This window comes from Sceloporus undulatus, chromosome 1, assembly GCF_019175285.1.
Source record: "Sceloporus undulatus isolate JIND9_A2432 ecotype Alabama chromosome 1, SceUnd_v1.1, whole genome shotgun sequence".
NCBI lineage: Eukaryota > Metazoa > Chordata > Lepidosauria > Squamata > Phrynosomatidae > Sceloporus > Sceloporus undulatus.
Window position 1 is genome coordinate 324,251,948 of NC_056522.1, and position 15,977 is coordinate 324,267,924.

Sequence of the window (15,977 nt, forward strand, 5' to 3'; positions counted from 1 at the left end):
TAGCAACAGCTGGTTTTAGCTGTAAGCAGTGATAGTGCTGTAAGAAATAAGGAACCTTTGGCGTGTTACAGACCGCCCAAAATGGGCGGTCTCGTGCCGCTGCCAGTTGCTGCATCAGGGAACTGCATCAGCCAAACTGTGCGGTTCCCGGGCACAGCAAGAAAGCAGCGCCAAAATGGTGCTTCTTTCTGTGCCCCGGAAGTGGCACCACAAGGCGTGAGGTGCGCACTTGCGGCGTCACTTCCGCCACACGACGTCCAGACGCTATGCGTCCACGACGTCAAAATGGCGGCACCCATCTGTATAGGGCGCCGCCATTTTGATGCACTCGTTACTTGCGAGGGGCAAGGCATGTCAGGAAGCACCGCCCCTCACATGTAATGACGGCGCCTTTGTCATATTGCTAAGAGCTACAGTTCAAAATGTATAAATATTAAGCATACAGTGTGACTGTGTAATTCATCTTCCAAAACCCATGCCTTTTCACCCACAAGTTTATATTTGGATACATATGAATGAAAATGTTGTTTCGTAATAGCTTCAGAATGCAAACTTTTGAATGTGCTTCTTACCTTTCTTATAAACTTTCCAGAAGCATTAAAAAACAAAATATAGATTATAACAATGAACTTTGGAATAATCATTATAGATGGCCAATATGCTGCTCATGGGATTCAGATTCATTGAATGTATTTTAATCGTGATGAAATATAATTTTATTTGTAATTTATCACCATGTTGCCACCTGTATGAAGGTATTCTCCAAAAGACCAATTCTCCAATTAAAAAAAACTTTACCAAGTTGCACAGTTGCCCTTAAATAATTGTTGATAATCTGTCACTTGTAGAAAACTGATGCAAGTACGTGGCCAACAAAATACTGAATGCAGCTATTACTGCTTTATGTGCTTTTAAATAACAAATCTACAACTTGTACCCAAAAGACTTTTTGACACTTTATTCTTCACTTTGTATTAAAGCAACAAGACTGTAATATGGATATATTTTTAAATCTATGCAATATGTTAAGAAAACATATATGTTTCGTATTATGGAAACTTCACAAATATTTTCAGAAATACGTTTCCCCCTGAAATCTATCCTTGGAAAGACACGATTTCAAGTGCAGCTAAAGACATAACTGACTGGAATATAAAGAGCTTCATGCGCAGATGTTCCCAAAATGTTCCAATTACATGCTTATTTCACAAAAGAAACCAAGCTGACAATTTGCTTGAAGTGAGTGACGCATGTTTATAAAAGCCATTTTCATTAATGCTACAGTACTGAAATTGAAGTTTTAGTTAGCTTATCCAGAGAAAACAAAGGAAAAAATAGGTATGCCCAGAAGCACTTAATAAAAAAAGCAAAACATAAATGTTTATGTGGTTTGCATTAGTTACGGTACAATGAGATGTAATATCAAACCATGGTTTGATATTTTGTGCACCAGCTGTACACACTTCCCCTCTTTCTCCATGTCCCTCCTTGCACTGCATGCTTTGATTTTGAAACTTGGTCCTAGGCAAAGCATCCTAAAGACAGAAAACTCCCCAAAGATCCACAACAATCCTAAAAGTGGAGAACTATGCAAGGAATAACGGATGGCCTTTTAACACAAGGGATCAATAAGAAGTCACAGCTAAGGCTAAATGAGAATTGTGAAGTAAGAGTTCACAAATATTAACAACACTTTTTATGTTATTAGATTTCCCTGCCAAGGTTATATATTGAGCTGGGTAACAAAGAACACGAATTGCCACAACTCACTGAGATTTCAATGAAAGAAACTTGATGATCAAATGAAAAATGAATCAACAACCCACACAGCAATTTTGCCTTCTTATGACTACTTATTAATCTACCTAAATGTAGAGGCCAGATTTGTGATATTCTGTGGTTTAAGTAAAGTCACACAGTGAGCTAAAAGCTACATCTTGCATTACACCATGGGGAGATTTTACGATTTGTTCCTTTGAGTGCATTTACACAGCAGGTAGCAATGCAAATCATATTGACCCAGGCTGCCAACCTAACACCAAGATGTACAGGCCAGACAACTGTATATTGCTCTCTTCAGGATATATTTCACTTCAGTGAATAGCACTAGCTTGCTGCAAAGCTAGAAAAACCCACATGGTTTAAAGAGTGAGAGTTGCTGTTTTTTTCCTCAGCCAGGTCTCTACCTGGAAAATTGTTAGCTGAAGTTAATGCAGTAACATACTTTCAAATGAGAGATTCAGAGATCTTCCCACAGTATTTGTTTTATTAATTAGAAGTCCCACAGGAATGTTTTGAAGATCAGAAAAGAAATGTTCTAGGGCAGAACATTTTATTATTATTTTTTGATATTCTTTCCACAATGTAAATCCTCCTTCCCAAAGTGGCATTAGTTCTGCCAGATGGGGACAATCACATTTTCTGCATCCAATCTAGCTGAGTTCCAGAGCTAAACTAATTAGTTAGTGGCAGAATAGGTTGCCACAGAACAGCTGAAAAGTAGCAAAGATTTGTTCCATTTTCAACACAGAGACCATTCCTCTTCTCGCTGTTTCTCCCTTCAGCATAACTACTACAGTCTCTCTTTATCCAGTGACTCAGAAACACAATGTCGCTCAATTAGAGAGCTGTGTGTCCTCCTTTTATAGTTGTATCTCAGCTATATCCCCAACTGTGCAGCTCAAAATCTATACAGAAAGCAGGTAGCTCACATGTAGATTGTCATTTGGCCTGGCATTTAAGAAAGGAGTTAAAACAGAAAGTTTTTAAGGCATGTGATGGGGTGCTGTAATATTGTTTTAATGTATTTTAAACTTTTTAATCTTTCTGAACTTGATTTTAGCATTGAATTTATTTTAATTATTGTAGCAATTTAATTCTATTTTAATACAATATTTTTGTATGTTTTTAACTGTATGGTTTTTTTTTAATGTTGTAAGCTGCTCTGAGTCTTAAATGAAGCTTGCATTATCCAGAAAACACTTCTGAAAAGATATGTATAGTATTGTCAGTTGAAAGCAAATTCAGTTGAATTCATTTACTTCCTGGAGCATGAATCTCAGCAATGACTTATTGGCTGCATCTCTGGTTTATCATTACAGAAATTAGATGCAGAGAGACTGAGGTTTTTGAGCACTCCCCCTCCTCTCCTCCACCGTATGACTCCAAGGAGGTTTGAATTTTCCATTCCTTTTTCACAATAGCTTGTTATGTTCAAACATGAACAAAAAAGTTAATTTCAACTATAGTTTGCTGAAACAATGTAATATTAAATCTAGGGTTACAAGGCTACCTTGTTTCAATAAACCATGCTTAGTTTTAACCATACTTCATAGATCAGACCCAATAAAGTGCAGCTAAATTTAAAACAGAAGCAAATGTTTCCAGTTTCCTTTTTGCTATGAAAAGATGGCATGTGCAAGCTGAAATTTGCTGCAGGTCATCCCTGTAGCAAGTAAACATAGTTTGTCTTGATGTCTAAATGTAGGAGCCAATGAGGCTCAACCTCAGAGTTTGCTTTCAGTGCCAATGATCAGCCATACCATATGTGCATTAATAATAAAGAACATGGCCTTGAGCATATGCAGTGGATCTTTTGATCACTATATAACAACTATGGCCATTTGCAATGCATTTAGAATTAGGCAGGGTGTGATATGGAAGAGTTTGATGCACTAACCCCTGTGTTGAATCAATCACCTCTTCCTAGCTAGATACCCTCTATAGTCATCTCACTTACACTCTGCTGTTAGACTTGCCTGGTGCATCCTCTTCACTTCCTGACAATGTCTGTCCTGGAAGTCCATGGTTAATAGTGAACACCTGAGATACACATGCACTACTCCTTCTTCCCAGTTGTTTACTTGGGGACAAAACAGACAGCCCTAAAGGGGTGGCATGACACCACTCCTGAGAGAGCTAGGTTGAGGCCACATCAACTGCACATCACAGCCGCAATCCAGCCAGCTTCTGCCCAACATAGGAGCTGAAAAACTCTCCACTCCTATTTGGGGCAGGAAAAAGCCATCACTTTGCCACTAGAGCAGGCTTTTCACCGACTCTGGGGCAGTGGTGTCTGAACATCATGCCCCAAGTCACCCAGAAGCTCGTAGGTGTGTAATCACCGGCACAGCTTGCCAGCGATGTGAGGATGTGACATTTCTAAACACCACACCCCCAAGTCAGCACTGAGCTGGACTTTCAGGCTATCTGTTTCGGCCCTAAGAGACAGCAACAAAAGCCTAGCAATGTAAATATTTTCTACTTTCATTCTAGCTAGCATTCAAGAATAAAAAACCTCAAGTGTCACTTTCCTGATGGGCAAGATTACAAGAGTTTTTGGACATTCTTTAATTTAATTTAATTTTGCACACTCTTTAATTTGATTTAATTTTGCATTTTTTTTTTATGGAAACTGCACCAGGGTGTGTTTCTTTTTTGCTCAAAACAATGACAATGAACAAAAATCACAAAAACACCAGTCTTTTTGCTATTAGATAGAATCATAGAATCGTAGAGTTGGAAGAGACCTCAAGGGCCATCCAGTCCAACCCCCAGCCATGCAGGAACTCCCAATCAAAACATCCCTAACAGATGGCCATCCAGCCTCTGCTTAAACACCTCTAAGGAAGGAGAGTCCACTACACCGAGGGAGTGTGTTCTACTGTTGAACATCCCTTACTGTCAGGAAGTTCCTCCTAATGTTGACATGGAATCTCTTTTCCTGTTCTCTGGAGCAGCAGAAAGCAAGTTTGTTCCCTCTCAATGTGACATCCTTTCAGGGCTATCATATCACCTCTTAACCTTCTCTTTCTCTAGGCTAATCATCCCCATCTCCCTAAGTCGCTCTTCAAAGGACATGGTTTCCAGACCCTTCACCATTTTAGTCGCCCTTCTTTGGACACGCTTCAGTTTCTCAACATCCTATTTGAATTGTGGTGCCCATAACTGGACACAATATTCCAGGTGGGGCATGATCAAAGCAGAATACAATGGCACTATTACTTCCCTTGACCTAGACACTATACTTTTATTGATGCAGCCTAAAATTGCATTGGCCTTTTTAGCTGCCACATCACACTTTTGACTCATGTTCAACTTGTGGTCTAATTGGACTCCTAGATCGCTTTCACACATAGTCTCATTCAGCCAGGTGTCCCCCATCCTATATCTGTACATTTCATTTTTTCACCCTAAGTGCAGTACCTTACATTTCTCTGTGTTGAATTTCATTTTGTTAGCTTTGGCCCAGCATTCTAGTCTATTCAGGTCATTTTGAGTTTTGATCCTGTCATCTGGAGTATTACCTATTCCTCCTAATTTGGTGTCATCTGAATTTGATAACTATGCCCCTAATTCTTTCATCCAAGTCACTGATGAAGATGTTGAATAGCACTGGGCCCAGGACAGAGCCCTGTGGGACCCCACTGGCCACTTCTCTCCAGGAGGAAAAGGAGCCATTGTTGAGCACCCTTTGGATTTGGCCGGTCAACCAATTACAAATCCATGTTACAGTTACCATGTCTAGCCCACATTTTACAAGCTTGTTTGCAAGAATGTCATGGGGAACTTTGTCAAAGGCCCTACTGAAAGATATACTATATCCACAGCATTCTCTTCATCTACCAAGCTGGTAATTTTAATAAAGAAAGATATCAGATTTGTCTGGCATGACTTGTTTCTCTGAAATCCATGTTGACTTTTTGTGATTATGGAATTGCCTTCTAGATGTTCACAGACTCTCTGTTTAATGATCTGCTCTAGAATCTTTCCTGGTATTGATGTCAGACTAACGGGACGATAATTGTTGGGATCCTCTTTTTTCCCCTTTTTGAAGATGGGGCCAACGTTTGCCCTCCTCCAGTCTGCTGGCACTTCTCCTGTTCTCCAGGAGTTCTCAAAGATTATTGCCAATGTTGCCAATATTATATTTGCCAGTTCTTTTAATACCCTTGGATATAGTTCTTCTGGTCCTGGAGACTTATATTCATTTAGATTAACCAAGTATTCCTGTACTATCTCTTCACTTATTCTGTGCTGAAATTCCCCATATCTGTCTTCTGCTCCATTATCCTCAGGTTGAGCACCCTTTGCCTTTTCTGAGAACACAGAGGCATAGAAGGTGTTGAGTAATTCTGCCTTTTCTCTGTCTTCTGTTAGCATTTTGCCATCTTCTCCACAGAGTGGCCCTACCATTTCCTTCTTCTTCCTTTTGCTCCGAATATATCCAAAAAGCCCTTTTTATTCTTTTTAACTTCTCTAGCAAGTTTGAGTTCATTCTGCATTTTAGCTTTTCTGACTTTACCCCTACACATGCCTGCTATTTCTCTGAATTCCTTTTTCGTGATTTCCATTTCTTATACATGTTGCGTTTAAAACTTAGCTCAGTTGAAAGTTCCTTAGTCATCCATCCTGGTTTCTTGAGACACCTCCCATTTTTCTTCCTCATTGGAACTGTTTGAAAATGTGCCTTCAGTATCTCCTATTGAGAAACTCCCATCCATCCTGAACTCCCTTCTCTTTTAGTATTTCTGACCACAGGATCACTCCCAGTATTTCTTTAAGTTTACTGAAATCCGCTCTCCTAAAGTCTAGAATGCGTGTCTGACTATGCCTGGCTTCTCCTTTCCATTGTATAACAAACTCCGGGAGAACATGGTCACTTCCACTTAAGGATCCCACCACTTGCACTCCATTAACTAGGTCTTCCTGTTGGTTGTGATCAGATCCAAAATAGCTGATCCCCTTGTTGCCTCTTCCACCTTTTGGACAATGAAATTGTCTTCAAGGCAAATGAGGAATTTGCTAGACCTTGAGGATTTGGCTGAGTTTGAATTCCAGCAAATATCAGGATAGTTGAAGTCACCCATCACTACTACATCTCTCCTTTCTGAGTGTGTGGTTATCTGTTCTAGAAAGGCATCATCCAATTCCTCCATCTGACTCAGGGGTCTGGCTGCCAGTATTGATGTCCTAGATCTCTTCACTGGTGTAAATCTCTCTGACATATAGTGCTATTCCTCATCCTTTCCTTTTGGCCTATTTCTCTTAAAAAGGTTATACCCCTCTATTTCTACATTCCAGTTCTGAGATTCATCCCACCAGGTTTCAGTGATGCCTATTATATCATATATGCTTCGTTGTACCAGGAGTTTGAGTTCATCTTGCTTATTTCCCATGCTCTGTGCATTAGTGTAGAGACATTGCAGACCATGTGTCCCCTTTACTTGCTACCTGTGCAAGTTTTTTTGCCTCGCACTGTTGGGTCCTTGCACTATTTGTCTTGTTTCCTCTATGTCAGTTTGACTATTTTCTCCATCGCTTTTGCCTTCCATAATATTGTCTCCCTCCCACACATAACTCAGTTTAAAGCCCTCCTGATCAACTTCTTGAGATTGCTGGCAAAAACATTTCTTCCAACTGGTGTGAGATGCAACCATCCGTTGCCAGAAGCCCCCCCCCCCCCCATGGAAGCTCTGCCCATGATTGAAGAATTCAAATAGTTTTCGGTGGCACCATCTGCAGAGCCAGTTTACATCTGCTATTTTCCTCTCCCTTCCTGGACCGTGCCCTTCAAGTGGCAGAAGAGACAAGATGACAGTTTGTGCACCCATTTCTTTCAGCTTCCTACCAAGAACCTTGTAATCCCTTCTGATATTCTGAAGGCTGTGTCTTGCAGTGTCATTGGTTCCCACAGGGACCAAAAGGAAGGGGTATTGGTTAGTAGGCTTGACAAACAAAATCTCAGAGCATTTTGCTTTTTCTTCCAACATGGGATTTCTCATATAGAATGAGAAACTGTAATCAGATAAAGAAAAATAATTAAGGAATAATTCTGCAGATTTTGTGTAAAAACAAAATAGTGTCTTTGAAGTTTATCGCATGGGGGAAAAAAGTTCCCCCATGTGTTCTAATGAGCACAAGCGCGGGCGCACACGGAGAGTGATGGGAACCCAATGGGTCCCAGAACGCTAGTTTACCGCACGGCGGAACGCCGCCGTTGCCGCCGGGCATTCCCATCGGGTTCCCAATGTGTTCCAGGAGGCGCCATTAGAATGGCGCCTCCTGGAACACACTGGGAACCCGATGGGAACCCCCGGTGGCGATGGCGGCGTTCCGCCGTGTGGTAAACTAGCGTTCTGGGACCCATCGGGTTCCCATCACGCTCCGTGCGCGCCCGCACTCGTGCTCGTTAGAACACAATGGGGAACGTTTTTCCCCCATGCGATAAACCTCAAAGTTTCCAGAAATTTCCCTATTTTGGAACTGTTTCCAGGGACAATTCAAAGAGCTCATTTTGACCTACAATTCCTTTATGGCTCAGCTCCAGGTTACCTGAAAGACCATATTCTTCCTTATAAACATATCTGTGTTTTGAGATCTGTTAGGGAAGCTCTTCTCTCTGTCCCATTACTCTCAAGCCACCTTGAGTCCCAAATTGGGAATTTATTTATATATAAATAAATAAATAGTAATATGGAAGTGATCCTCACTAACAGATAGAAGATCAACAAGGTTAAAGCAGCAGAAACCAGTGAAAAGTAGACTCAGTCAAGGAAGCCACAGCCCTGTTTTCATATGACTTTAGCAGGATAGTTGATAACAGGGTGACTTGCAGGTCTCTCATTCATAGGGTTAATGTAAGTTAACTTGATGACAATTAACAACAACTTTAAACAGGTGGAAGTGACTGTATTTTTTGGAGATTCATTTTATAGCAAGGGAAAGCTGAGAATTCACTGAACACATTCTATGGAATTTAAGAAAGGCAATTTTAATAATGTCAAGGAAATACAAATTAGACCCCATGCTCAGAAATACTAAAAGAAATGTGAGTTTGTGATGGACAGGAATCCCTTAAAAGTGAGATAATGAAGGAACAATCACAAACAATTCCAAAGAGAAAGCAAAACGGGAAACATCTAAGAAAAATGGGGGTGACAGTATAAGGAACTTTCTGATGAGATAAGATTTAAGAGGTGAACATAAAAAAGTGGAAAAGGGACAAATAACCATGGAAGAGTTTGAATGAGTTGTTAATATTTGTAGATAGGACTAAAACTAGAATAAGGTTAAGCTTGCAAAAGAGGTTAAAAAGGAGTTTCTCTGACTACGTTTGAAGCACAGGTCCACTGCATGCTAAGGAGGCAAGGTAGAGAGAAGGTGGAATGTATAACTGGATGGTTAGAATTGTTGTAAGAAATTGTGGAGGTGTTTTTTTCTTTTTCAGAACTAGGCACCCATCTGCTCTAAACCACAATGCAATATTATTTGGTTTGAATAATTGTTAAATAATTGTTGCTTGAGTGAAGTTGTGAGCCTGCACTTTTCTTTCCCTTAGGAATCTGAATCCAAGTCATGCTGACATCTGAATCCTTAGAGGATTAGGTTTTTAAGTAATCATTAATTGCCCAGGGAATTGGGGAAATAAAATTAACACAGTATGTCAATTTAGCATTGCAGAACAACCCAAAGCTCACTGCTCTAGTAAATGGCAGATTTTCCCCCAAACAATGTGTGGGATTTATGAGAACAAATCTGAACAGAACCATATAATTGTGCTGATTTCCCATATGAATCAGAAATGCCCAAACTGTACTTCGGGCGGCTCAGTACAAACTTGTAATATAAGCCCTTCCTACACAATATTAAATTCCATTCCATAAATACAATCTTGCGACTGATACAAGAGTTATTTTTTAATTCTGAAATTTTCTGGTTTTGAAATGACACTATGGACTCCCTTCTGTTAATTAATAATATAACACAACATCCAGTCTGAAGAAGAGCACTGTAAGCCTTTTGATGGCACAACTGAACTTGATAAGATGTATAGATATTGCCAATAGGTTTTGCCATGAGAACAGTACATGACATACATTCTACTTTTTGCCTCTGTATGCATGACTCCTGGATCAGAAATTGCATACCTATAATAAGAAAGTATATGCCTGTACAGGCTCAGGAGCACTCAGTTCAAATCCTCATGAATATATTAAAGTTGAAAGCATCTTTAATGATGTCACTATATTCCTTGTTCTAGACCACATTGTCAAATGGGGAAACAGAGCAACAATTAAGACCTAACCTAATTAGTCCATTCGTTTTCTTCACCACTTTTCCACTCTTTCCACTTATTCTTCTATTGAATGCACCACTAAAATAATAGCAACACTTAATCATTATCTTTGTTGTCACACTCCCCATAGTCAACATCATCATCATAGTCATCTCTTACTTCAGGATGAAGCAAAGTGATTTGTGCTTATTTTTGACAGATTATATTCTTCTGTTGTTCAGATGCAGAAAGCAAAAATCCATGTAAGACACTCAAATTCTCCATTCAGCTACTAGTTATGTTTAGATCCAGAAAAAACAAACAAATAGGATTTCTGTACCTTTATTAGCTATATGGAAGAGACTATGGCCCGGTACAGATGAGCACTTTGCGGCGTCCTCACCGCGAACTAGGGCTAGATGAGGCTGGGCATTTACATGCCCAGCAGCCCTAGTTCGCAAGCATGCCACCCGCCATCATGGCTTGCCACTATCCACACGGGTGGCTCCATGGTGGCACGAGCGTTGTGCAGCACTCAAATGGTGCTGGCAGGAAGTGATGTGATTGGGGTGCACGCGATTTGATATTTGACCTTTTTAATTTGTTGTCTGCTTTTTTATCTAATTCTATCATGTATGATTACCTATTGTTTTATATATATTTTGTAGAATGTACACCATTGGCAGGTTTCATTTTTATCGATTTTATTGTTTGTTTGTACATCTACAGCACTATATAAATAAAGTATAATAATAACAACAACAATACAGTACTGCTATCACTATAGGGTGAAACAGATGGGCCATTTAAGGCTGGATTGTGGCTGCGGCAAACAGACGCATGGCCCAAATCCAGGCAACTTCCATCCTAAATGGTAGCAAAAAAATTCTGCTTCTATTTGGGGTGGAAAAAAGCCTTCCTTTTGCCTCTGGAGATGGCTTTTTGCCAGCTCCAGGGCATGTGGCATCTAAATGCTATGCCCTCAAGTCACCCAGAAACCGCTTGGCGTGCAACCACTGGTGTGATTTCTGGAAGACTTGAGAGTGGTGATGTATGTAAACACCAGGCCCCCAAGCCAGCTTGGAGCTGGATGAAGTGGCCAGTCTCTTTCAGCCCATTACCTATAGTTTTTTGAGGTTTTTTCAGGCTATGTGGCTGCATTCTGGAAGAATTTATTCTTGACGTTTTCCTTGCATCTATGGCTGGCATCTTCAGATCTTCTCTGAAGATGCCAGCCACAGATGCTGGCAAAATATCAGGAATAAAGTCTTCCAGAACATGGCCACATGGCCTGAAAAACCCACAAAAAAACTATGGATGCCAGCTGTGAAAGCCTTCAACTTCACAATACTTTACCTAGTTTGTGTGATTTCACGTATGCATGACTACCTTCACAATACAGTACTGGACTAAAGACATTTTGTTTTAATTAAAGCTGAGATTTAAATATTCAAATCCTCATTTTACTTCAATTTAAGTCTTAAAAACTCTAACAACAAACTAGGGTAATGACTACTGACAAAACTATAAACAACCCTAGGGGCAGTCTACCAGTAACTCCTAAGGAGATGGGGAAAAGAAACCATAGCAGGATTCTACTGACAAAAACAGAACCAAATCCAGCCACTAAGGAATAAAAGGGAGATATGTGAAGATATGTGAAGATGAAGAATTGCAGACGATGGGGTCTAGAATGACCATCTTGAGATCCTTATTGCAGTTACAGTAGAGGAAGGTATGGCTGGCTGGCTTGCATGCAATCTGAACAAGTCAACTCCTGCCAGGAAAGGGGGATACAGATCCATGTTTTATTATAGGTCTCATCTGTAGCTTCATAATACTATTTACTTTTCAGTTATAGAAAGTTGTATTTGTCTAAAGATTTCAAGACAAATTATCAATCCTTATGAAGATGAAGACTGTAAATTCTATGCATATCTGCTAGTGAGTAAATACTGATTCATTTGTGTAAAGAACAGAAGTCCAGCAAAGAACTCAATGGCTGATTATTAATCCTGAGGTTGTATGGCTTCAAAAAAAAAAACAACAAACCTATATGAAACAACCAGCATAGTGAATGAAATCACTGATAGCATTGACAAGCAAGAAGTCTGATTTATCACAAGTACAAATGGAAAGAGTTTCATGCAGTAGCTGAAGATCAGACAAATGAATAAAGAACATACCCATTCGGAGAGATCTCTAGGCTAGCAAAGTTGAAAACAAAATATTAAATGAAAATTTAGTGTCACACACGATTAGTGTTTGTGTATCTATGTGAAAAAACAGTTATATAAAACATAAAGTCAAACAAAACTTATGCAAAGAAATATCTACTTAAATTGAAATGGAATATATTTTAGATAGCAATTATATAATCTTCCTGATTTCAACAGAACTTACTTCTGAGTGTACATATATGGAGTACTCTGTTAATCATTAATTAAAACAAAAATTAATGGTGATACTAGAAGTTTCTTCTGAAGAAGTCACACGTACACACAATTAATGATTGCTATATAAAACATAGACATTATTGCAGAGGGTCTTGTACAGGTAAATTGTGTTCATTATATTTAACATCCAGTATTGTGACTATCAATACTCTTAAGAAAGAGACAAATATGCAACATGCTAAATATAAAATTGAGCAAGCTACAGGGAATGGTATATCTGCAGCAGATCTATATAATCACACTGATGTGACTAAAGGAATTGGTCATTGTGTAAATTGTTGATATTTTTACCACAAAATTCCATCAGGATATTTCAGCTGCTACATTTAATTTTCCTCATTTGAGTTCTTTTCCTCTACAGTAACAATCCTAAGCTGAATTTGGTATTTTTTCCCTTTGCCAAGGGTCTAAACGCTGGTATTAACCAACATTCTCATGCTGATCTTTTGTTTGATAATTAATTTTATAAATGTGGCATGCAAATCAGGACTCCTACTTACAGTACGAAAAGCAGTTCATGTAAATGTCAGACACGCACTGCACAGGTATTGGACTCACACCAAAGATCTTCAAACAAACCAGCAGTTGCACATTCCTTATTGCAAACAAAAGCCTGCCCATTAACACTGCCAAAGCAATGATCATTGTCGCTAGCTTGAAGAATTATCACCCATGGGTTCGGGGGAGGGTGGTTTTTCCATTGGTTAATGAAGTCATCCATAGTAACCAATTGGCAATTATGATACAGAGCTTTCAGCCCCTCTCATGAACCACGTTTTCTTCCCAATACGCTAACGTATTTATTAATTTAAAATATTGTCTCACCTTTCTGCACAATATGCTCAAGACAGATTAAAATCAGTACATAAATATGTAATATAAGAATTGTTAAAAACAATGTAAAATAAGAACAATCAGACAAGACAAAACAGAAGCTCAGCAACATAAATAGGCAGAAAACGCTTAAGAAAAATTTCATCTGCAGCCTACAAATAGCAAGCAATGACAACAACAAAAATCATAAACACCAAAGGGTGGGCTGGGAAAGGCATAATCTCAGAGAAGACCCTTCATTACTACTATTTCAGAGGCAGAGGGACCTGGAAGGGGGCTTTAGAACAGTGGTTCTCAACCTTCTTTATGCCACGACCCTTTAATACAGTTCCTGATGTTGTGGTGACCCCCAACCATAAAATTATTTTCATTGCTGCTCCATAACTGTAATTTTGCTACTGTTTTCCAATGGTCTTAAGCAACCCCTGTGAAAGGGTTGTTCAAGAACTGCTGATTTAAATGATGAAAAACATGGTGAGGACCAGACAGGAAATGATTTCCCTTGTACATTTTTCTGCATAGAGAGGTGGCAGCGTATCACGTGAAAGGAAAGATGAAGAAATTTCACTTCTTTTTTCCACCACTCAAGTCTGAACCCTGAAATCCTAGGGTTATTATTATTATTATTATTATTATTATTATTATTATTACTGTGGTCATCTGTGAACAAGGGGACACACAACAGAGGTACAGTATGTGATTCCTCAAGGCATTTGGTTAGTCACTGTACAAACAGAGCGCTGGAGTGAAATACTGTATATGCTTGTGTAAGTCAAGAAATTTTAGTTAAAAAATGAAGCCAAAAACCTGGGTCAACCTATCCATAAATCAAGAAAGAAACGGTCTTTGGACGATGTCTGACCCAGGGGCACATCCCACACTCAGGGCATTGGAGGGGCTTCCTCACTGTTAAGGATCACAGGTTGCACTGCACACTATACCTCCCAACAAGGTGAAGAGAAGGGAGGTAATTCCACGAACAAGTCTCTTTCAGCTGTAAAGATCTTGCCAGTTAATACAGGCTGGGTACTGATTTGAATTACCTTGCCACATTTAAGCCTTCAAAAATAGATTCATAAGACATATAAAGTATATAAAAGATCATGCAAAAAGCTCTACATACATTGCAGGTAATAAATAGTCTCAAAAATATTATCAGAGAGCCTGCTCATTCACTCATATAAATATTCTGAGATTCCAACAATTAAGAATACTTAAGTGGAATGTTGATATTAACTCTGCCTGTATGGATTTTATTGTGATCACAAGTCAGATGTCCAAGAGGCCAGAAGGTGATAAAGGGAGAGGTACTAGAAATTGAGTTTCTAAACACAAAGCTGGTTAATGTATAACAAGTATATAACAAGTATATGGGTTCTTAGCATAAGATTTATAGATAAGGAAAATCTAATGGCTACATCCAAAGTGTACAACAGAGTCAGCACAGCAGAATGTGGGGGATAATTAGAGCTGTAGTCCAGTGTCAGGGGGGCTATCTGATCCTCTTCTAAACTGGAAATCATTCCCTCCAGCTGGAGTGGTGTTTATCTGGCATACCTTTCACATAAGGAAGCTTATGTAAAGAACACACAAAGTCTAACTCATCTCTCTTTGGTTTGAGTAATAATAATAATAATAATAATAATAATAATAATAATAATAATAGATTTATTTATAGCCCATCCAATCACAAGGAATCCTGGTGGGTTACAACAATAAAAATACATAGAAAATACAATAAAATTAAAAAAATTAGTCCCTTCTCAACCCCTCATCCCAATACTAAAATTACAATCAAATAATCAGCATTTAAAAACAGTAAAATACAATAATGTTTAAAATTAAGGGAAGAATTGGTGGACAGAGTGATGTGAATCACAGTATATGGGGAGAGAAGTTAGGTTGAGAAGGCCTGCTGGAGGAGCTCCATGTTAAGAGCCTTCTTAAAGGCTGTAAGAGTAGAAACAAAATGCTTTGCTGCATGGAGGGCCTCAAGTTGAAGGTGTGGGCCATATTTGTCAAAGGAAGAATTTAGTACAGGATAAATGAGTCGGGACAAATATTTTATGTATGGTCTCATGTTCCAGATATGTGTTCAGTTCAAAGAAGCAGCTTCCATGCAATGCAGTTCTGATGCTGCCACCATGCATGAAGTAGTCTTGTGTAAGCCGTTCATTCAACTTCAGCTGCCTATATAAGTCCACCTGGAAATAAGTTACAGTGAATTCAACTATAAGCATGCAGAGGATGGTAGTTGTTTGTCACATGTGACAAGAAGGTCCAAAGGCACCTAGGTCCTGCCTGAGAACCCCAAACATGTTATTTCAAGCACTCTGTGGCATGAGATACTTTGCATTATTCCATACCACATCCCATTCAAACAAGCCTGCAGTATTTCTTACAGTCATTTCCCACAAATAGTATACAACACAAATAGACTACTGTCAACCAAATGCCACTGTTCTGTTTAAACAATATTCCTTCTAGGCTCTCCTGCCCAAAGGAAACCCTATGGTCTACTTGTTTTTCATACACATGTTCAGTTCCATCTATGTACTACTTGTTTATTACTGCTGAAAGAAAAAAGAAGACAAAGGATAGTTTAATCTGCAGCAGCAACAGTAGCAGCC

At 39.1% G+C, this 15,977-nt stretch overlaps 1 protein-coding gene across 1 annotated transcript in view; it reads right to left on the bottom strand.

Annotated features, from left to right (window-relative positions):
* Positions 1-15,977, bottom strand: part of RYR3 (ryanodine receptor 3) — a 423,771-nt gene that overhangs the window by 320,419 nt on the left and 87,375 nt on the right. Inside the window, 1 exon segment of the mRNA XM_042477733.1 lies at positions 573-584. Coding sequence (XP_042333667.1) covers positions 573-584 — 12 coding nt within the window.